Genomic DNA, 22,427 nt, shown 5'->3' on the forward strand with positions numbered 1-22,427 from the left:
GGGCGCGCCAAATGGGAGGCCGAATTGGGGCTTCCCATTGAGGATGAGCTCTGGAGTTATTGCTTTGTGTTCATGCTGAATAAAGTTTTTTTTTTTTTTTTTAACAAAAAAAAAAAAAAAAAGGATGCCGCACGCCCCCAAGATGGTAGTTCGGGTCCTGAGTGTCGGCTCGGAACGCGAAGAGGCAGGACTTAGCAGCATTCACCCGGAGGCCCGAGAGAGCAGCAAAGTCGAGTAGAATGCGTTCCAGTTCGGCCGGGATGTGAGCCACATCTCTGACGAAGACCAGAAGGTCATCCGCATAAAGCGATACCTGATGCGTCGCATCACCCAGAGGGATGCCATCAGTCAGCACCTTGCGGAGCGTGGCGGCGAGAGGCTCTATTGCCAGCGCAAACAGGAGGGGCGAGAGCGGTCACCCCTGTCTGGTACCACAACAAATCGGGATGGCGTCGAAATGTACGGCCCGGTTCTCACCCTCGCGGTGGGGTCCCTGTAAAGGAGGGCTGCCAGCTGGAGGCACCCGAGGCCCAACCCGTAGTGCGACAATGCTGCCACCAGGTACCCCCACTCCAGACAGTCAAAGGCCTTTTCAAGGTCCAGAACCAGACAGCCCGCCCCAGGCCATTGCTGCACACTGTTGGTAGCCACCCGGAAAAACCGCCGTAAATTGAGGGAGGTGCTATGCTTAGGCACAAAGCCATTTTGGTCGCCGTGCACTAGCACCGGCACCGTCGGCGCCAGCCGTTCCGCCAGCACCTTGGCCAAGATTTTGTAGTCCGCGTTAAGCAGGACAAGGGGGCAGTATGACCCCAGGTTGGTGGGGTCCCGTCCGGGCTTGAGCAGGGATACCAAATAGGCCTCTCGCATGGAAGCTGGCAAGGTACGCTCTTCAAGAGCAGCAATATAGAGAGCGTGTAGTTTGGGTACTAATGACTCCCGATAGGTCTTGTAGAACTCCGCTGGGAGCCCAGCAGTTCCCGGCGCCCTCCGGAGGCCAAAGAGGTAACCGCCTATCCGATCTCTTCCACGGTGAGGGGGCGCTCGAGCGACTCCCGATGCTCATCTGGGACCGTGGGCAGACAGGCAGACTCCTGAAACCTATCCAGGTCCTGCGCCTGCCGACGCCCCGCCGAACGGTACAGGGTCGCATAATGTTCCGTCATTGCCTGATGAATCTCCCACTGCGTGTATACGAGCGACCCGTCGGGGCCGCGTATAGCATCTATCAGGGCATGAGCAGCTTCTTGCCGGAGCAGCCAGGCCAACAATCGCCCAGCCCTGCCGTCGTGGCATGGACTCGGGCTGAGTGAGCCGCATAATTGTGACAACGCAATCACTCCAGCAGCTCAGCATGGCGCGCCCGAAGCCGCGCCAGCCGAGCCGAGCCACGGCCTCCGCCCTCGCCATGTTGTTCGCACGAGAGAAGGCGAGATTCCAGGCTAGCATGCGACAGTGCAAGCCGCTTACGAATGTTCCACGTCGCGCCCAGACAATGTCCCCTGATAGTGGATTTATGGGCGTCCCACTCTGTCAGTTCACTGCTCGCCGTCCCCTCATTCAGTTCGACGAACTGCTCGATCGCTGTGCCTAGGGATGCACGAAATTCAGCATCCTCCAGGGCTGCCGGTTGGAGTCGCCACGTGGGGACTGGGGGCCGGCAGGGGTTCCACCTGAGACGCAGTCGGAGAGGGTTATGGTCAGAGTGGGTCCGACCCAGATATTCTGCCTGGTCTAACGGGGGAATCAGAGAGCGGGAGCCCACCACCCTGTCGAGATGGACGTGAAGGTCGTGCACCGACGAGTAGTAAGAGTAGATGCGGTCGTCGGGGTGCAGGCTGCGCCACATATCAATTAATGCCCAATGCGACAACCAGTCAGTAAGGGTCCTCGCGTTCGAAACCGCCTGTGTGTTGCGGAGGGGCAGGAAAGGACATATCTAGGTGTGTGTCAAGGACTGAGTTGAAGTCCCCGCCCAGTAGCCAGGGAAGACCCGCATATGGTGCCAGCACCATGGACAAGTGGGCAAGAAACGACGGCTGCTCAATATTCGGGGGGTATAAGGAGCCTAGTAATATGTGTTGGCCATTAAGACTCCCACGAGCCAAGGTGCATCGCCCTGCCGGGTCAGCTACTACATCTGTGCATGTAAACGGTGTGCCCGCCGTCACCCAGATCAGTGTGCCTCAGGCGTGTGCGGAATACGTGGTCCCGAAAAGCTGACCCCTCCAACGGGTACGCATCCGAGCATGCTCAGGCTGCGTCATGTGAGTCTCTTGGTGGAGGGCTATGGCCGTCTTATTCCGTTGCAGATAAGCAAAAATGGAATAACGACGCGCTGGCGTGTGCACACCCCGTATGTTCCATGTGATTACGTCGGTGGTAGCCATCTAGAGCAATTAAGGGCTGCACGGGCAACGGTCAAAGAGGAGAACATAGGCTCTAAGTGTCGTACCGGTGTGCTGCAACAAACAACCGAACAAAAGAACTTTTGTGTACTGCTGAGCACACGTGATGAAGATTAATAACTGTGTAACCGCCAGGGTGAATCCCCAAATGGGCATTCGTCCAAACTGCAAGCTAATCGCTTATGGGTGAAACTAAGCCAGGTAATGGCTAACGGGTGCGCGGTGTGGCTGTAGCGAACGTATGCTGCTCACCCGCTGCGTTACCCTGGATTCGCTATAGGTGCCTTCTGTGATGCAGGTGTTACTGAGTGTATGTGAGTAGCCTAACTGTATCTATCTACACTTCCTGCCGCTGACCTCGCATAACGCATGACCCCCCTGAGCAGGACTTCCCGCCACCCTACTCGTACAAGGCGACCTATCGAACTAAACTGCGCCAGCACACAGCACTGCACCACATCATACATCGGAACCTGTAAACCAACAGTCACCATAACACATTGTCCAACTCATGCCGACCCGCGCACTAGCGGGCGCCGCCACCTCACTGCTCTTGGCTCACACCATGTGGTCGGCAGTCTGGGGTGTCACCAACAGCATAACTTGATCTTCTGAGAGCATGGTGGACAGGGAAGACGATCTGCTGGTCTCGGGTTCTGTCTGTCCGCGAACTTCCGCTTCGCCCTGGCTGCTCGTGGACCCTAGGGTTGATACCGCCTCCAGGGCTCCCTGACGCTCCAGCCGTATCCTCTCCCGACTGGGTGCCATAGCGGGGCCCGACCCCACATCCCTGCGGGACTCCGCCGCCGCGGTCTCCTCTCCGGTCGTCCACCAGCTCCCGGGTCTGGGGGCCTCTGTCCTCCGCACTGCCCAGTCTCCTCCAGCCAGTCCCAGACACCCGATGGGGCGTTGACGAAACGAGTCCCCTCCTTCGTGACCACCCTGAGACGCGACGGGAACAGCAGGGAATATGGGATCTCCAGGTCGCGCAGCTGACGTTTCACTGCCAGATAGCTGCTCCTCCGCTTCTGCACTGTCGCCGTGTAGTCCGGAAAAAACATCACCTGCCCACTTCCCACTGTGATGGTGCCCAACTTCCTGGTCTCACGAAGCACCACGTCCCTGTCCCGATAATTGAGGAGCCTGAAAAGGAAGGGTCGTGGCCGGGCCCCGGGCCTAGGCCTCCGCGCCGGGACCCTGTGCGCCCGCTCCACCACGAACTGCGGGGAGAGCACCCCCGGGGGAAGCATGTCCCGGAGTCAGCCCTCAACAAACTGTTCCGGGTTCCGTCCCTCCTCGCCCTCCGATAGTCCCACCACTCGAACATTGTTGCGCCGAGAGCGACCTTCCGCGTCCTCGGCGCTGTCCTCCATGGCATGGACACGGTCGATCAGGTCTTGCAGGGCTATAGTGTGATTACGCACCACAGGCTGGACATCCTTGAGTGTTTGGCGTTGCTGGGCAACTGATTCCGCCAACTTGCAGTGGTCCGCATGGAGGAGGGTGAAGTCCACTGTAACTTTGTCGATCCGGGACTCCAAGGAGGCCCTTGTCTGCTCCAAGGTGGAGCAAATTCTTTCCACTGCCGCCAGGACTGTGTCCATTTTTGCCGCAAGTGCTGCCGCCTGAGGCTCCACGCTTCTCTCGTGACGTCCCGGCACGGAACCCAGGCCGTCCGCCCGCGACTGGCCATCATGCGACTTATTCTGCAGCCGGCCCATGACCAGCTGCTGTGCTGAAGGCATTCGCTGGCAACCCTGGCACCGGACGGGCGATCCAGGCCCAGGCTCCTGTCCCACCGTGGTATGGGAGAGTTGACACCACTTTCCCTCCGCTAGTGTGGGGAGGAGGGAGAAGAGAGGGGGGGGGGGGGGGGGGGAAGAGCAGGGACTCTTCCGAGAGCGGCCGCGGCCACCGTCCAGTAGATGCCAGCCGGCCGATACTCCCAGGCTCCGGAGGCCACCAGGACCGCCTTGTGCTATCTCCGCAGTGCACCAGTATCCCCCGCCGGGCACCTCTCCTTCGCCTTAACGTTTATGTCCCGCGTTGGTCAGGTCTAACAGCTGTCCACCTCCGCTGTTGGAATCCGCTGCTCCTGGGTCACTGGTAAGTGAGGGGCACCCCCTCGCCGCTACAGGCTCGATATAGACAGCAGCACAGCCCAAGCGGCACCCCAGTCCCAGCTATGCCTGGGCCCTCCACACTATTATCGCCCGCAGGGATGCTCCCTATGCAAGGAGCCCCCGCTGGCCCGCTACCGCCAGCTCCCGCAGCCCAGTTCGCGTCTCTCCCGCCTCTTCCGTTCCGCGCTGTATACACACGGGCTTAGGCCCCACCGCTGTGCGCTGGTTCCTCAGGGGCATTCAGCAGGCCCAGATGCTCTCCTCGTTGCAGTGCCAAGGCGGCTCCCCCCTTCTCCACAGCCGCTCACCTCACTGTCCGTGCCCTGTCTGGCCACTGTCCACTGACCTGGCCTCTGGCTGTAGGCCCCTCGAGTCCTGGGCCTCCGTTTCACTTCTGCAGGCGCTAGGGCAGACTACTACTCCACAGTCCTCCGCATCTACTTCCGCCGGGCCCGCCGTTTCACTGCAACACGCAGGGAGGCCCGCCTCGCTCCCCAGGTCGCCCCGCTGCGCCACTCAGCCTCGCCAGTGCGCTGAGGTCGGGCCCTCGCGACTCACCCGGGCAGCTCCATCAGGCAGCCAGCCAGATCTCTTGTGGAGGCACTCCCAGCAGAAATATCGGACGGCGCCCCGGGGGTATCGCTGCAGATCCGCTCCACAGCCGCGTCTCGACAGTACGCGCTCTGCGTCACCGCCAGCAGGCAGCAGCCGCTTCCGAGTTCTCCCCGCAGTCACCACTTCACCGATCTCATCTGACGGGCCGCAGCATCTCTGGCAGGTCGCCGTCTCTGTCGCACCCCGCCACCACTTGCACCGGCCTCCGTGCTGGGGAAGCCAGTCGCCGTCTCACCTCCGCTGCAGGGATCTCGGCCCGCGCAGCCCAGACACCTCGTGGCAAGCCGCGGGCTGGAGTACCCCCCCGCGGCAGATCGCAGCTCACCAGACTTCTCCGTGGGGTGACAGGAAGCCTAGATGCCGCGGCTGGCGGTGTCCATGGTATTGAAGAACTCACCGGGCGGCAGGAGCTTCACTCACTGGCGACCATCTTGTAAGCGTGCCACCTAGCGCCCCCGTGAAGGCTGTGCTCTGATGCTGTGACAGAAGATCCTCCCTAAGTGGTAGCCCGTTCAAAGGATGTTCTGAGTATCACACACTCATGGCCCAATCAAGAGTCACTAGGATGACGTGGGCCAAGCCGCTCTTGATTTTTTTTCCTGAACTTGTGGCAGGAGAGGTAAAGACAGGAAGGTGTACAAAAGCCACATGTTCCATTCCAGTCGGAATGCATCTCCTAACTCCTTTTGAAACTGGCATTCAACAGTGGCAAAAAGATAGAGCCCACTGATGGAAGAGGGCTTGCAACAACTGGTGACGAAGAGGACACTCATGATCTGCCAGACTCTGTCAGCTCAACTCCTCTGCTCTAGCATTCAGAGACTATGCAAGATGGTATACAACCTGGTAAACACCCTGCACTCTTACCAACTCCAGGGGGTTACAGGATCTCCCTCTGCCCTGTTTGTTGCAATACAAAACAGTGGTGGCGTGGTCTGTGAGAACCTGAACCAAATTCCATTTGATGGACTACAATATAGAGAGGGGATCTTGGCCAGACAGAAAGCATGCAGAAGCAAAAGGCAGCATACGAAAGAAAGGAGGAATGCAAAGATCCCCTCACACAGACCAGGTACACCCCGTGCCACAGTTACAGTGCAACTTTCCTTCATTCACACAACAGCTACCGCAATGGCAGGAGCAGCGCTGTGTGCGCGCGCACACACCGCCCCCCCACCTTACCTCCTCCTGCGACTCCACTTTGAATGCCCCCACTACAGGGAACGTGTAAGCGGTGATAAAAGTTGTTATCAAGATTTATTACCACTCTGTGACAGTGATATTTATTAGGGTAAATTTATTTTCGCCAATATGGCATAGATATATTATGCTCATGTTTATAGGCGACAAGAGGCCTTTATTTTACAAGAACCATTATACAAACAGCGTGAGCCACGTTATCAGGGCCCTGCAAGGCGAATATGAATTAAAGACAAAGCAACGAACAACAGCAGAGGACGAGGTGATCAGTGATAAGGTTTACACCTTGGACGCCTGCTGCTCACAAAAGGAAAACACAAAAGAGGCCAAAAGGGGATGGATCGACCAGGAGAAGTAGTGCCTCGGTAGGGAGATGAGGTCACTCATGCCTGAACTGTACATGTTCTGTGAGCGATGAACGCTTGTACTAGTCTGCCCTCCTGAATCCGTCTGCTCTGCAGTGAACAGAAGATTGCACCTGCTGCACTCTATGAGACAAGGAAGCTTGCTTTGCTACTTACTACCTTGCTGTACCTGTTCTGTGAGGAATCACACTTTGCACTGTTGTCGCTAGATTTGTGCATGTCCTAAATAAAGAAATATTGCACTTCTGTTCCTATGGGTCTCCTGTCCTCTGAAGGAGGGCAGTGTGCACTGCTGTTGCTCAAAGTGTACCTGTTCAATGAAGATGGGGTATTTCCACTTGCATCACCTCACTCTTGTAAAAACAAATGATAACATGCTCTAGAAACCAGGTACTATTTCACAATATTTGATGTGAGATGCAAATAGTGCTGAGAAAGTAGCCTTATCTCCTTAGGGGCAGAAATCTAGTACTAAAACTTGTTGACAGAAAAGAGAAACAGGGTCTGTTGCTCAGCCCTTTTGTTTTTAATCTCGCAATAGGAAGACACCACTAAAATCATTTTGAGCTCACCCATACACCATTTTAGTATAGCCTTAGAGCCTGCCATAGCAGGCTCTACCGGCCATTAAAGGCCCGAGCCAAAGGCTCACAGAAACCGAAGGGTTTAAAATCCCCTCGGCCTCCGTGAGGCCTTTTGTTCACAGCAACAACTGAGAACAAACATTGGAATGTTGAAACCTCAGGCTACTATTGGCCATTAGATTCCCGGAGCACTCCACTGTTTTCAATAGAGCTCTTAACATTCCAATGTTCTAATATAAGTCTAACAATTTTAAAAAAGAGAGACGATAAATGTCTACATAACGGATAGAACCTCATCCAAACTAGAGGATGCATAACTAGTAAATTGTACAACCACTGAACAATAGTACTTGCGGATGCTTCCCAGTGCTAGATGTGGAAACCCATTGATGAAGCATACCACATAAGATAGGTGAGAGGTCATCGTTCTAGAAAAGCGGGACAGCGCTCCACGTGTAGATTCAGAAAAAGCCGCGTCAGTCAGCTTGATCGGGTACAATGACGCTGCTTTTTCTGAATCTACACGCGGAGCGCTGTCCCGCTTTTGCATTCTTCTACTGAGAAATACTCTCAGTGCATTGCCACTGTTAATCCACAAAGGGATTCTACAACGCTACGGCTGGGGTGTATAATTAATTGAGCCACTCTGGCCCGCCTACATACCCCATTGGATTGACAGCCTGTCCTCACATTGAGTACCCGGACAGGTCCTCATGTGAGTAAACCTTTTTCCTCTTTTCTTCACGTGTGGCACATCATTTTCACAAGGCTGCACAACCATATATTCAGATGTCCCTTCATCAGAAGAAGGGAACCATTTCCCCAGCACATATCACTGTATATAGCTGCTGTTCACATGGAATTATTATGATAATGGCCGACTTGTACAAACTGTGGAAACCTTGTATTTAATATTCACATTGTCACTTAGGTTTAGGTTCCCTTTGTCACTTGTGACACTATGCACAAACGTTGTTTTGATGTATAATGTTTACTCCTAACTTTATTGTTTAAAAAATCCATAAAATATACTACACTGTAATCGGTGTGTTAGTGGTTCCTTCGCGCTCTGCCATTATCTAACTCTCTAAATCGCGATTGTGCTCATGTATCATAACCTCATAGTATATTATTCCACAGGAACCATTGTTTTTCCTATATATATATAAATATATTATATATAAGGTAATGAGGAGCAATTTCACAGAGAGGCATGAAAACCCGAGCCGAAGCACATTAGTCAAGCGTAGGAAGAAAAATGGAGGGGATGAAACTTAATTAGAGCCACAGAGGGGCAAATAAGACACGAGGAACTAAGTCCATGTCTATGAGGAAGGGAAAGCCGAACGGCAAGGAAACCTGAAGAAGATGGGCGAGTGGAGTGAGGAGGGGATCATCAAGCTCAGAGGCGAGACCACCCATGTGACTGCCCGCTAACCCTTTGATTCAACGCATGTTATGCAGCTGCGTGCAGTTGTTCCTGGGGCACCTTAAAGAACCATAAATTTGACCTTGCAGCTGGAATGCTGACCATTCCTGATTAGAGCTGGATCATTGTTCAGCTCCGTCAGAAAACAGAATAAACAATGGACACCTAGGTGTAGTACTTTAAAAAGATACCTCTCAAACATGGAACTCTAAGTATTGCACTGGAGTTTCCAGGATGTTACAGCTGTATGCTGACTGTACCCTAGCTGGAACAAAGCAGGAAGACTGACTTTTGAAGCACTGCTTTAACAACCAGAAGCACCTTTGGTTTGGGGGTGGTTGAAATGGAGGAGTTGATTCAGGGCATGGGCATGACACACTAGATAAAATACTGCCTCACACCCACTGCAACATCTTGGCCGTAGACTGTTCCTTGCACTTTTGCCAAGAGTAATTATTCATCAAGGCAATTAGATCTACTAAGACAGTGAGACTACTAAGACAGTGAGACAACTAGAGCGTGAGAACGAGCGAGAGAGAAGACCAGAGCACTGCACTGAATTATGTTCACTGAATTCATGTTTTTTTTCTTTCCTCTGGAAAAGAAAGACAGAGGTGTCTGCATTCTCTATGGTTGTTGAGCCTGTGAACAGAGGCAAGTCCTCCCATTACATTTTGAATTTATAAAAAAGATCTTTCACAACTCCACGCAGACAATATGTTGTGAGTGTCAAAGAGGCAACTGCACCTTACAACAAGCATTGGCATAGCCAATAGGTCTCGCCTTTGGGGCCTTATAAGTGTTTAGCCAGAGCTATTGACTTTGCCAATGTCTTTAAGCTGTGCTGTAGAGAAGTGTGGCTGCTGTGCAGCTTGCTGAAAGGTTTTAATAAAAAAGTGTCGGAAGCACTTCTGTTACCTTATATATGACCAAGAGGGCATTATGTACAACTGAACGACCATATTAAAAAAAGTATTTACAATAAAAAATTTCCTCAGTTTTCTTCTGTTCTTGCAATGCTGGCAATTTGTTTCTGCCTATTCCAATGGTTGTTTGTTAAAGCTTTTTTTTGAGTGGACATAAACAATCTGAGGGTGAAGGTTGGGAACTAGTATCTGTATTATAACACAAGCAGCGGCCAGACGCTAGGGGAGAATCAACAGATGCCAGATTCCGAGAGCAGGCTGAGGTGATGCTGAGGGATGCTGAGGGTGGTGGTGGTAGTGACTGGTGCGGAGACGATGCTGAGGTGATGCTGAATGATACTCAGGTCTTGCTGAGTGATGATGATGTGGTGGTGTACTAGTGCAAAGGCGATGCTGAGTGATACTGATGTGGCGCTGAGTGATGCTGTGGTGACGCTGAGTGATGCTGTGGTGGCGCTGAGTGATGCTGTGGTGGCGCTGAGTGATGCTGTGGTCGCGCTGAGTGATGCTGTGGTGACGCTGAGTGATGCTGTGGTGACGCTGAGTGATGCTGTGGTGACGCTGAGTGATGCTGTGGTGACGCTGAGTGATGCTGTGGTGTCGCTGAGTGATGCTGTGGCGGCGCTGAGTGAGGCTGTGGCGGCGCTGAGTGAGGCTGTGGCGGCGCTGAGTGAGGCTGTGGCGGTGCTGAGTGATGCTGTGGTGGTGCTGAGTTCATTACACTGTGCTTAAAAACTGTTGTGTAAGGGGAGCTGATTTCCGTGTAAAGCGCTATAATGACCTTGGTTAAAGTTTGCGCTATAATTATGCGGGACAGGCAAGCGGGTGTGGCCTAATGTAATGTAATCGGACAATATCAGGTAAAAGCACTACGTATTCACAGCTCAGGGAGTGCTTCTTCTTATGACAAATCTCCTAATATCACACCCGTTGCGGCTAGGGCTGCGGATGTTAGAACTGGGTAACTAGGTTAGAATCTCGGCTCAGGCGCAGCATCTTGTGATTCCGTGCAAATCACTTTGTTACACTGTGCTTAAAAACTGTTGTGTAAGGGGAGCTGATTTCCGTGTAAAGGGCTATAATGCCCTTGGTTCAAATTTGCGCTATAATTATGCGGGACAGGCAAGCAGGTGTGGCCTAATGTAATGTAATCGGACAATATCAGGTGAAAGCACTAAGCCCGGGAGTTGTGTGCGCGCACGCTAAAAGGAAATTTTAAAAAAACATGCGAGTGGTGCGCACGTGCGGCAGCAAAAGAGAAAACAGCTACAGCGTCCCGCGAGTGTAAGGGTGCCCGCGAGCGAGAGAGGAAAGCCAGATGGTGTCTGTGCACGTGCCCACGCGCGTAGCCGCTAGCTTTAGGCCACAAGCAAAAGCTTGTGGTCGGATTTCTGAAGCCCACTCACTAAATGTCTTGCTAGAGCAGCGCATGCGCTGGCTCAGGCGAGACCTTAAAAGCATCCAAGAAAAAGAGCCACTAGGTGGAACAACTTAGAGACAGCATTTTAAAGAAACAACTGATGCATCTCTTATGCTCAGCATTAGTACAGGCCAGTACCATGAGGAAATAAGTTCCACACTTTACAGAATCCTACAACTCAAAGTCAGAAGTTATCCTATCTGGCATCAGTGAAGGGGGTTACGGAATGAAGGCTAGAAGGCCTTCAGATGACAACAGGCCCAGAGAAATTAACACTCCAGGTTAAAGTCTGGGACAGTGCCTTAAAGGAAATTCAAGCACCATGTGTATCTTGAGAAAATGAAAGAGTACTCATGAAGTAAGAACAAGCACAGACAACTACGAGTACTGAGGATCCATGGACATCATCAAAAGTGCTATGTGGACAAGCACACAAACTACTCAATTCTCTGGATGCATTTACACTACTCCCAGTGCTAAGGACACGTATATTACCTCTATTCCTTCCTCCAGATACATGAATTCTACTCACAGCACAGACTTGTACACCACTGACCGCAACTTTGACGATTCAAGATCCAGACCAAATGAAACACCTTTTCCACCAACCAACATCAGAGGGTGAAGGAAGGCACGGTCTCTCAACATTACCCGTCTGACAGACACATCTGGCATTAAAGTGCTAAGGCATTCACTTACCACATGGCGTGCATGTATGTGGGTGGGAGGCGAGGACTGCTCACTGGTGTGCAGTTGTAGGACCTCATGATCCTCTCAGCCAACAAGAAGTTACGGAACAAGCTGGCAACAAGCAGGTCTTGCCTGAAGAGCTTCTGGAACAGATCTGAAAGAAAGACAGGCCGGGTTAGAAGGGAAGGGTTATGTTACAAATTGCTACAGCACTTTTCCTGATGCACAAGCCCATAGATTTATGTCTAGTTGCAATGTATAACGTGATAAAGTAGGAAGGCCGTTTCTAGGGCCCACAACAAAAGCCCAGATGTGGAGATCACACTCAGAAAGGTGCAGTGTTCCTACTGACAAGAACACACCATGCAATAATTCTGGCTCACAGTGATGATTTACACCTTGGGGAATTCTGGTCCACGTTGTGTTGTCAATGATGGTTCAGAGCATGTCTTTACTTCTGTGAAGGTATTTCACAGCAATGTAGCAGCTGATTAATTAAATAGTGTCTGATGCATCACGAAGAACAGCCTATGTTACAGTGCCATGAGATGTCTTACCTCGAGGCAGTACATTCCATGCGATTGTGTCAGTGATGGCTGTAAATATCCAGTTAAGTTCTCCCAAGGGTGTCCGTCGATCATTCAGTCTCCCGGGAATCCTGTGAGGGAGAGGGAAGCAATTAACAAATCAGAAATCGGAGCTAGGAAGAGCAGTAAACAGGCTCTTGATGTTAGTGGACACATCCTAACTTTCTTGACTTGGTTGTGGGCTGGGGGAAGCATAAAGGGAGCAGTGAACAATCGAAGCAGCTCGAGAATTATTGTAGCGAGTTGGGGAAGAGGGAGGGGGGAGCAGAAGGGGCAGCAGATGTGGACAGTGGACAAAGCAGAGGGAAGTCGTAAACAATGCACAGGAGGGCAGAGGTCAATGCTGAGGAGGCGCGGACCATGCCAAGGTGGTAGCAGGCCAAAGAGAAGAGAGGGAGATGGAGAGCAGCAGGAGGACAGAGGGCGCAAGCAGAGGAAGCAGTGGAAAACAGGATAAAAGGAATACATTATACTCGAGTCCTTTATGTATTAAATATTGTTTGAGATATTGAGATGGAGACGAATATCAACTAATAATTAACAAATGCAGAAACTGGCACAACGAAGGATACAAGGTCAGCTACGTTGCTCAGGGAAATAGCAACATGCCGGAAACAATTGCAGAAAAGCATCGCCCCACTGGCTCAGAGCCAGCAGGTGAAAAATAAAACGATTACCTATAATCGTTTGATTTTTCATTTGCCGGTTCTGAGCCTGCATGTGCAGAGAGGGGCGGGCCAGGACATGGGAGGAGGAGTGCTATGTGCATTTTTAAGTGTGCATGTGTGTTTGGCCGGATGTCTCAGGCCGGCCAAAAATACATGCGCACTTAGCTTTTTCCAGCCCAGCCTTATCTTGGTGTACAAGGAATACATTTTGCTTATTGTAGGTTTCCTTTTGCCCCAGTCCTGATGAGGCCCTAACTAACCAGGCTTAAACGCGTCGACACCACATTTTGGAAAAGCCCTAAAAATCTAGAATTAAGTGCAGAAAGGAATTGTTGAGCTCAGCCTAATGATTGAAGAGGGTTTATCAATTTTCCCTCTTGTTGTGCTTATATAGATAGGCTATCTTCGTGAATATAATATAATAGTAGTTAGGGTAATTAAGAATCATATATATTTGTGTACAGATACATTTGTGATTGTTTACGTATATTGAACTTGGTGTATATACATGTTGACTTTTTATATGTTGTGTATTGATCCTACTCGAAAAACATATACATATAAATATAAACACAACTTTGGACCACATGCTGGTGATGGTTGTTGAATATATGAAGAAATCATTTGGATATATATTCCAGGTGAAGGATTAATTTAAGTGTCCTTCCACAATAAGAGATTCTCAGATCCATTCCGCCGCATCATTTTTTGTATTTTTTGAGTTTCTTCGCCCAGATGCGGGTGGAGCATTAGGGCGAACCCCCTTTTTTCAAACAGTATTGAGCAGCCAGGCAGGAGAAACCGCATAGACTCCCTGGTCTGAGCGAAGCGTCTTTTCAGCCCGCTCAGGCCAATCCCGCGCTGCTCTCATGCTATGCTACGATTTCCCAAGAAGTCTAATGCTGCCCCAGTGGCTGCTGGGACCAGGAAGATCGAGATGTACATTTTTGAAAAAAAGAGTGGGCAAAATGTGCATTTTCAAGCAAATATGAGAAAGCAAGAAGGTTAATAAAGCAATTATATGTGTGATTATGACATCAATAAAGCGATTGCATATGATAAGACCTCACTGTGTCATTTCGGGAAGAAAGGAGGAGGAGTTGCAGTAATGATGATTAAATGTAAGTAATTCAGGCTTTACTAGAGTTTTGAAAACTTCTCTTAGCTCTTCATGGGCCCAAGTAAAGAGAGGCCTCATAAGAGCAAAGACAAGGCTGTGGCCAAGTGGTGGAGGCAACTTCACAAAAAGGAAAAAATGTGTCTACACTGCCCCTTTACGGTCATAGCATCAGATGATTTCTAGGCAGTGATGCACTGTTTTATTAAATTAAGCACAAGACTGAGTCATCAGGTAACCTTTGCTGCATATACTCTCCAAAAAACGAATTATGAATAAGACTGACTGCCAAATACCAACAGAAAAACCTGCACTAAATGTACTTTTATTTTGTGCACAAGAAATATCACTGCCGGTGCGTGCCGAGGACATAATGTAGCATGTGTGTGATATGCCAAGACATAGAACACCCTCCCACTGAGCCTACGACAGACCCAAGGCCTGCTGACCTTCAGGAGGATGCTCAAGACCTGGCTGTTTGATCAGTAGCGGGTATGTAGTGCGCTTTACAAATGATTGATTGATTGATATACAGATTCATCATAGAGACTCACTTAGGACTGTGTAGAAGTTTGCTGGCAACTAACAGAAGCGAACAAGACTAGCCTGGCAACTGAACTTGCTGCTGTTTACTATTTATAGTGTAGCCATATGATTCCATTTCACCAGGGACATTATATTTCCAGCCCAGGGATTTCCTTTCACTAACTCCTATAATCTAATATTTCCGTCAAATTGTTCGGAACCTACACTACAACTCTCAGAATGCATCATGCAATAATATCAAGGTAAGTGACTAAAAACACTGAGTAGTGGTTTGCATGAACTCCTACTGTGATTCTATGAAATAAATGAAGTTTCAAAAAGGGAAGTGCTCAGTTAGCCCAGGAGAATGACTGCTGCTTCACTCTTGAAGGCTCCAAAGGGAGCTTGGGGCAGATGCCAGCTGTGCCAGCCTGCGAAGCGCACCAACCAAACAAGCAGCCTAGTGTAACAAAGAGCATCAGATGAGGTGGGCCGCAGAGCACGCCTGGGATTGTTCCCGCTCTGCGGCTGCAGCTTATTGGCAACCACTGCATGGCACTGCAGGGCCTGGGTGTGCAAAGTGTCACTAGTGTTCATTTATAGAGATTCTGTTCCAGATCGAAGCCGGTCTCATATCGCCTGGCTTGTGACTGGAGTGGGCAGGTGATGGAATTAAGTTTGTGATGTGTCCATTGCCGAAACACTGCACTAAACCTTCTACCGAGACCGCCTCTGCACTCACACCTTCCAACAGTCTGTCACAGCTCCTCAGAGCACCCAGGGTTCACCATGCATAGCTCAATGCACAGAGGTCTTCTCCAAGCGCAAAGAGCTTTCACACTCACTGAACCCGCAGGACACAGAGACTGGCCAAAGAGGTCAAGGAGAGCCCCTCTGATGAGCACATACAAAGAACTCGTGGTAGTGACGGGTCCTATTAAGCAGCCGAACGGTGTGAGAGCCGCTGAAGGTGGGCTTAAATGAGGCAGATATGGGGTGCTTCCTACAATAAGGACTGCACCGTGCAATGAGGGTACCCGCCACCCCCCCTGCGTGAACCGGAGGTGGGGGCTTAAGCTTCCCCCCCCCACCCCCCAAATCTTTTCCTGAATATATCTAACTGTGGCAAAAAAGATGGACCAAATTCAGGCGAAATACACTAAAGCATCATATATCTTGTAAAATTACAGTTTAGAAATCTATGTCTATAAATTCCACTGCAGGCTTAATATTCTTAAATTTCTTTCTCCTGTTGATGTCAGCTGATAATTCTGCTCTGCTCTTACGTCAAATTGACGTCTACCTAAATAGCGTGCTGCCTCCCCAGCTGTGCTGCTAGGGGTTAAACGATGTGTTGTACAAGTTACTTACCTTCGGTAATGATGTATCTGGTAAGAGACGATTCTAGGCTCAGATTCCTTAATGTAGAATTCTACCCAGGCGTGAGACTGGATCCGGAATTATTATTGCCACAGCATCTCTGCGCGCCGGGGGCGGTACCACGCAACCATGCCACGATGTCGTCCGCGGACTTGACGTCAGCGAGGTCATATAAGTCCTATCCCGGCGCGCTGACGTCAGTTTTCTTCGGAGAACTTTTCCGCGCCATAACGCGGAGCCATCACAAACAAAACTGTGAGAGTATGGGAACAGTGTACGAGTAAATCAGTGAAACAGAAAGGGAAGAAGCGAATGGTGAGGGACAGCACCATTAGGGACAGTGCCAAGCACTGCATTACTGAAAGTCATGGAAATGAAAGAGCAGAGCACTGCTCTGAGAAGCAGCCCTGCAAAGCGAAGGCGATATCCTCCCTGGAGGCAGAAAAGACATGTGAAAAATGTCGTGGCAGACGCCAGAAAGTCTGCAACCACAATCTATGACAATGAAGGGCAACAAGTCCGGAACAGATGAGTAACGACAAATCACCCCAAGACAACACTATCAAGGAGTGTCGTATCCCTTGTAAAAAGTTAAGTGCTGAGGCACAGTCAAGAGACCCCAACCCAGAGCATTGAAGAGGAGAAGAGTATGAGTAGGCCCCACACTGGAAGAACCAGGGTGCAAGGATGCAAAAGTGCACATGAACCTACCGTCCAATTACCAGAAAAGAAACAGAACGAAGCATTTCTGCCAGGGAGAAAGAGATAGAGGGCACCTGCAAAAGACAAAGCCACCCGGAGGGAGGCGAGTGCAGAAGACCAAGCTGAAGGGTCCTCGCAAAACGGGGAGGAAAGGCGGGCCGTGAAGGAATCTGCGGCTAGAATCGTCTCTACCAGATACATCGTTACCGAAGGTAAATAATTTGTACATCTGATAGAGACTACTAGCCGCAGATTCCTTAACAAAGAATAGATACCCTAGCCATACCCAAAGGGGAGGAGGGCTGCGAGAGAACCTCACCAGCTTGGAAGAACACATGGCCCCAACACGGGATGTGTTAGGGGACAGGCGGGACGGTTCAGCCCCCTCTAAGCAGAAGTAAGCAAGAACAAGGAGAAGGGAAGGGAAGGCCAGGATACCACAAGCCTACCCGAGGAGCAAAGGGCGTTCGCCAGAAAACCCGGAGGGACAGACAGCATCAAGCGAGTACAAAAGGAAGAAAAGAACCACCCGCAAATCCAAGGAGAAGAGGTGGAACGGAGGCAGAGCCCGCCTCAGGAGAGCACACACACACACACACAGTGAAGGGGACAGCTGAACGGGCGTCAGCCCGAGGCAAGGAACAAGGCAGGAACGGCCCCACAGCCGACAAGCGCAGACGTGAGAAGGAAGACACAAACGCGCAAAGCTCCAGCAAGCAAGGGACAGGAGCACACTGGTACACGTCGAGGCCCCCGGAGGTGGACCATAACTACCAGGCGTGCGCAGCAGACAGCTGGTAAACACTATGAAGCAGCGTGCCCAGAACAAGCCGAGCGAAGGCAAAGACAGGGGCAAGGGAACTCCAGAACAAGCCCTAGAGAAGGACCATCCCAGTAGCCCCACCCGGCCCACGAAGAGAAGTAGGACCAGCCAGAAGATAAAGAGGAGAAGAGCCCCCCAAGAAGAGGCCGGGGGTGTGTGGGGGGGGCGGGGGTGGAGCGGCCCCGGGAAGTGAGACATATGTAGTACAGACCAATAGCCGGCAACCAGAACACAGGAGAACACCAGGAATAACCTAGCCCCCCTGGAACCCAAGGCAGAGGCCCAGGCCGAAACATCGGATAACAAGGTGGAAACACCAAGACACGACGACTTAGACGTCATGACAAAAGGCGGTCTGGCGATCCAGAGGCTGAAGAGGGAAGGCGAAACGCACAGAAGCAGATATCCCGCAGGAACAAGGGGCAAAATGGACGACAGGGAAGCCCTGTAATGGAAGGATAATGAGCGAGACAGAAACTGGAGCAGCGGAAGCTGCGCTTAGTTGCATGAAAAAGAAAGACAGCACCAAGCGGTATACAGTGACGCAAGAAAAAACGCGAGGAACCCGAGAAGGTATCCACACATGCCCAGCTAAGGACAGGGCTATACAATAGCCAACACGTACCCCACCTAGGGTATAACACGTCCCTGAACAAAACAGGGGAACACCTCTTAGGGAAACCCGCAGCAGAGGTCAAGAACATAAAAGACCTGTGGAGAACACAACAAGCGGCTTACCACTCAGCCAAAAAATACACAGATGGTCCAACCTGAGGACCCATGCGGCTTCACTAACAGCCAAAAATCACTCACCACAAAAGCTGAAGGGCTGAACCAGCAGCCAAAAGAACAGAGGGGCCAACTTAAGGACCCTGAAGGCATTCCAAGCCACACACAGCACACAGACGGGCCAACCTAAACACAAGGCCCCAAAGAGAAAGGTGGGATAAACGCCTCTCAGAAGACACCTGAGAACCGACAAGCCGAAGCTTACAGAGGGGGAGGAGGACGGAGCCCCGCAAGGAGTCGTTGAATAGCGGAGTCCGCGTGGGTGTTAAACAGAATCTCAAAGGCAGGTCAACAAGACGCTCCTGTATATTCTCCGGAAAAACGCTATCCCGCAAACAAGCATGGCAGCGGAGGGCCGCAGAACTCGCCATAGCACGGGCGAGAGAATCAGAGACATCCAAGGCCAAACAGAGAATAAATACAGCTAACTCCCGACCATCCCGCACATGGTGCCGCAGATCAGCGCGGGCACCTTCGTGGGAGGTACGAGACAGAAGTGACTCCGCGGAGTCCCACAGGTCTTAAGTAGCCCTGGCCAACACACAAAGTGTGTTGAGTGCGCGCAGAGCAGCACTAGTGGAAGCGAAAATGTTATGCCCCCAGGAATCCAACCACCGGGCCTCCCTTGACGGAGGAAGCAACACCGAAGGCAAGGAAGGAAAAGCAGTCTGCAGGAAAGGGACTTGGGCAGATGGGTGGGAAAAAAGGCAGACTGGATCGTGCGAGGCAGGACGGTGAAGGAGCGGCTAAGGCACCAGATCCCCCATAGCAGGACGCCCCCAGGACCCCAGAAGAGAGTTGTGGAGCGAAGCTTCAAATGGGAGAAGCGGCTCCCCTCCACTAGAGCCCTGGTGGAGAACCTCCAACAAGTGGTCCGTTGGGAGTGGAGCGACCGGGTTGCCCAATAGCAAACTCCTCGGGCGAAGGCTGCAAACTGAGCCGCCCGTCCCCATGCCCTGCTAGATGAAGAAAAGGCCAGCCCCTGTAGGATTGAAGACCCATGGACGAGTGAGGGGCCTGAGGGGTCTCCGGAGAAGGCGTTAAAGCCTGCGGGGCAATCAACTGCAAGGTGCGGAAGAGCGGGTCCGGGGGCTGTGGATGCGGAGACGGCGTAGAACCCGCCCTGGAAGCTGCCGTGGAAAATGCAACGATGCGGCGTCCAGTCTCCGGTGAAGAGGAGACAAGGAGACGACAATCCTCTGGAGAGGAAGGGACATCCGGAGAAGAGTCGACGATCTGACATCGGGACGGAGCCGGAGAGTCCACCACAGGCACCGGTGTGTCCTCGATCGGCGCTGAAGTGTCCACTAGGGGTGCCAAGTTGGCCTCCAAATACCACGTGCCTCATCAGAGAAGGGGGTAGGGTCGGAACCGAAGCAGCCAAGGAATGGCGCCGGCTCGACCTCCGACGAGGCAGCCGCCTGCGCAGAGGACTGAGAGGGGCTCGGTGAGGCACCCCGGGTCCCGGCCTCCACTCGCGGCGCCGCCAGGGACGGGGAGGAAAGCCGTCGATGCGTCGGCTCGGCCTCCGGTAAGACAGCCGCCTGCCCAGAGGACCGAGGGGGACGAGCTGTGAGGCCCGGCGACCTCCTGCAACACCACAGGGAACCCCGCAGGGTTTTGTGGTGAGGCAGGGACGCCGTGGGTCGAACAGGGAAACCCCGTAGGGCAGCACCTCGATGACACCACACCTCCAAAACCTGAAGCCGAACTCGTCGGGGCTGGGGGTGAAGCCGCCGGCGAGTTCACAGAAGGCCCCACGCATGGCGAGGGATCCTCGGACGTCTCAGGAAGAGGAGGGGGCCCCAAAGAAGCCTGCAGAGCTGTAGCATAGGCCTTCATTTGGGTCTTGTCGCCCCAATGCCAGAAAACAGCGGATAGGATGGCGACGGCCGAGGGCGCACGTCCCGAGAGGAACCCGCACCCTCTGCAGAAGGAGGACAGGGCCTCGGTGGCAAGCTGCAGGACTTACCGGCGGGCGAGCGACGCCCGTGGGGCCTCGGAGAAGGACGATGCCGCAACCGGAATCAGCGGTTTTGGGATCCTTCCGAGGTAGGAGACGGGCGCTGTGACAAGACCGATCTGGACAAGCGAGCCAAACGCAATTTCATCCGGCGGTCCCGCCGGGACTTCGGCTTGAGATGCTGACAAGCTTCGCAGTCTGTAGAACCATGGTGCTCGCCCAAACACCACATACAAATAGGTTGAGTGTCCGTCGCCGACATCGGACGTGCACAAGAAGCACACGTCTTGAAATCCGAAGGCATCGCACACTGTTCCCAACGCAAAGGCGTTAAAAGAGGCCTGAAAACAGGTCAAGGGAACACACTACGGATCCGCGTTGCATGCGGAAAAGAAGGAAACTGACGTCAGCCCGTCGTGTGTGGCAGCCCGGGATGAGACAGCTTCCCGGCGCACACACAGCCGCACCCGAGCACTTCACAGGTCTTTAAAAGACCATTTGGGGAGGGGGGGGGGGGGGGTGCTGACGCCCTGTGAGTCCAATGGGTGTTGCGCGCCTGACTGAACTCAGCAAAAAGCTGTCACATTATAATTGCCCGCGCGTGCCAGGAGAAATCAGAATACCAACCAACCCCTGTTGTCTGTCAAACGAAAAGGCAGGGGGGGGGGTGGCCTCCTCCCACCCCCATGCTGCCTCGGGTCATATGCACATTAAAGAGTTCAGGCCCCTAGTAACAACACCGCCACGTCTGTAAGCCAGCACCAGGATTGCTTGTGACAGGGAACCTGAACGCTCCTTACTGAGAGAGAGAGATGGGGGGGGGGGGGGGGGGGGAGGCTGCAGCTTTGAGTCGGTAATGTGCACAGTTCGCGAGACTGCGAGAGAAGTCTAGTACTGTCGAGCTGGCCGGAGAAAGGCAGCCAGCAAACCCGACATGCTGGCTTCTGTTCTCTAGTACAGGACTACGGGTGCGTGTCTGACTGACATACCTGTTGCATATTTAAGACCCACCCCCTCAGGACCACACAGGTTTTGCGTCTCCTGAAGGATGAAGCGCTCGATCGGTTCACTTCAGCTCGCGGCTCTAGCATTTAAAATATTTGTGATGATGACTGCTGCCTATAGTTAATACAATACATTTACATTTAATTGGTGGGGCGGAAATATGAGTGGGGCAACACCACAACGCTCTAATGCAGGCACCGTCCCTGTTGGCAGCTATGGTGTCCAGAACCTCCTCTCAAAACGACTCCAAGCAGGGGAAAGACCACAATATGTGATACATGGTACCCATTCCTCCACAGTCCCTCCAACATTTTCTTGAGTGGTTCTTGTCTATAATGTGAAGCTTCGCTGGGGTATAGTGCTATCTTCAAAGGATCTTATAGAGTCTTCCTTCCCTGTGAATGTTTGTTGAACTTTGCAGTGCAGTTATACATTTTGTCCCATTGTTTATTATATGAGACCCCCAGCTGCTCTTCCGTGCCCCTACGGTACATGGGGTGTTGTTGTATTGGTATTGACAGATATCAGAGATGGAGTAGTTTCTTTTCTGTAACTCCAGTTCTGTAGTAGGGGTATCTCTGTGATAGTCATAATCTAGTGAATAGTCCCGCCCATGTGCGGGGACCCCGGAGCAATAAAAAATAATCTCTTAAGGTGTCAAATCATGCAGACCTGCATCTACCTTTAAGAGAGAATTTAATTTAAAGACAGATAATGCAGCCTATACCCACAGGCTACACTGTCCAGTACTTCAACTAGAATTCCACCAACATCCACAAACAGCACTGCCTGTCCAGCTTTTCTCCACAAGGGAAAACACCCTGCCTCTACCAGCAAAAGCCTCTGGAATGATAGAGAGGAAGGAATGGACAGACAAGCCCCATAGGCTGCCATTATGTGGCTCAGAACAGGATACTGTGCCTTTAAGAAAACTTTCCAGAACTTTCCCAGTATCCCAGAATGCACAGCAGGTCCCTTTTGCTTTCAGTTCTTTTTGAAGGCGTAGCACGCCAGGCCTGTAGCATTCCTTACATGAATATTGTTCTCTCCACCGGGGAAGAGGGCGGGCGCTTATGACTATCACAGAGATACCCCTACTACAGAACTG

At 51.9% G+C, this 22,427-nt stretch overlaps 1 protein-coding gene across 2 annotated transcripts in view; it reads right to left on the reverse strand.

The window, feature by feature from the left end:
* Positions 1-22,427, reverse strand: part of RPTOR (regulatory associated protein of MTOR complex 1) — a 1,825,560-nt gene that overhangs the window by 748,483 nt on the left and 1,054,650 nt on the right. For both annotated transcript variants that reach the window (XM_085617419.1, XM_085617418.1), the window contains exons 8-9: positions 12,318-12,418; positions 11,770-11,914 (exon numbers count right to left, since the gene is read on the reverse strand). In XM_085617419.1, the coding sequence (XP_085473545.1) occupies positions 11,770-11,914; positions 12,318-12,418 (246 nt within the window). The remainder of the gene's footprint in view (positions 1-11,769; positions 11,915-12,317; positions 12,419-22,427) is intronic.

The sequence above is a fragment of the Triturus cristatus genome, chromosome 7 (assembly GCF_964204655.1).
Source record: "Triturus cristatus chromosome 7, aTriCri1.1, whole genome shotgun sequence".
NCBI classification, from domain to species: Eukaryota; Metazoa; Chordata; class Amphibia; order Caudata; family Salamandridae; genus Triturus; species Triturus cristatus.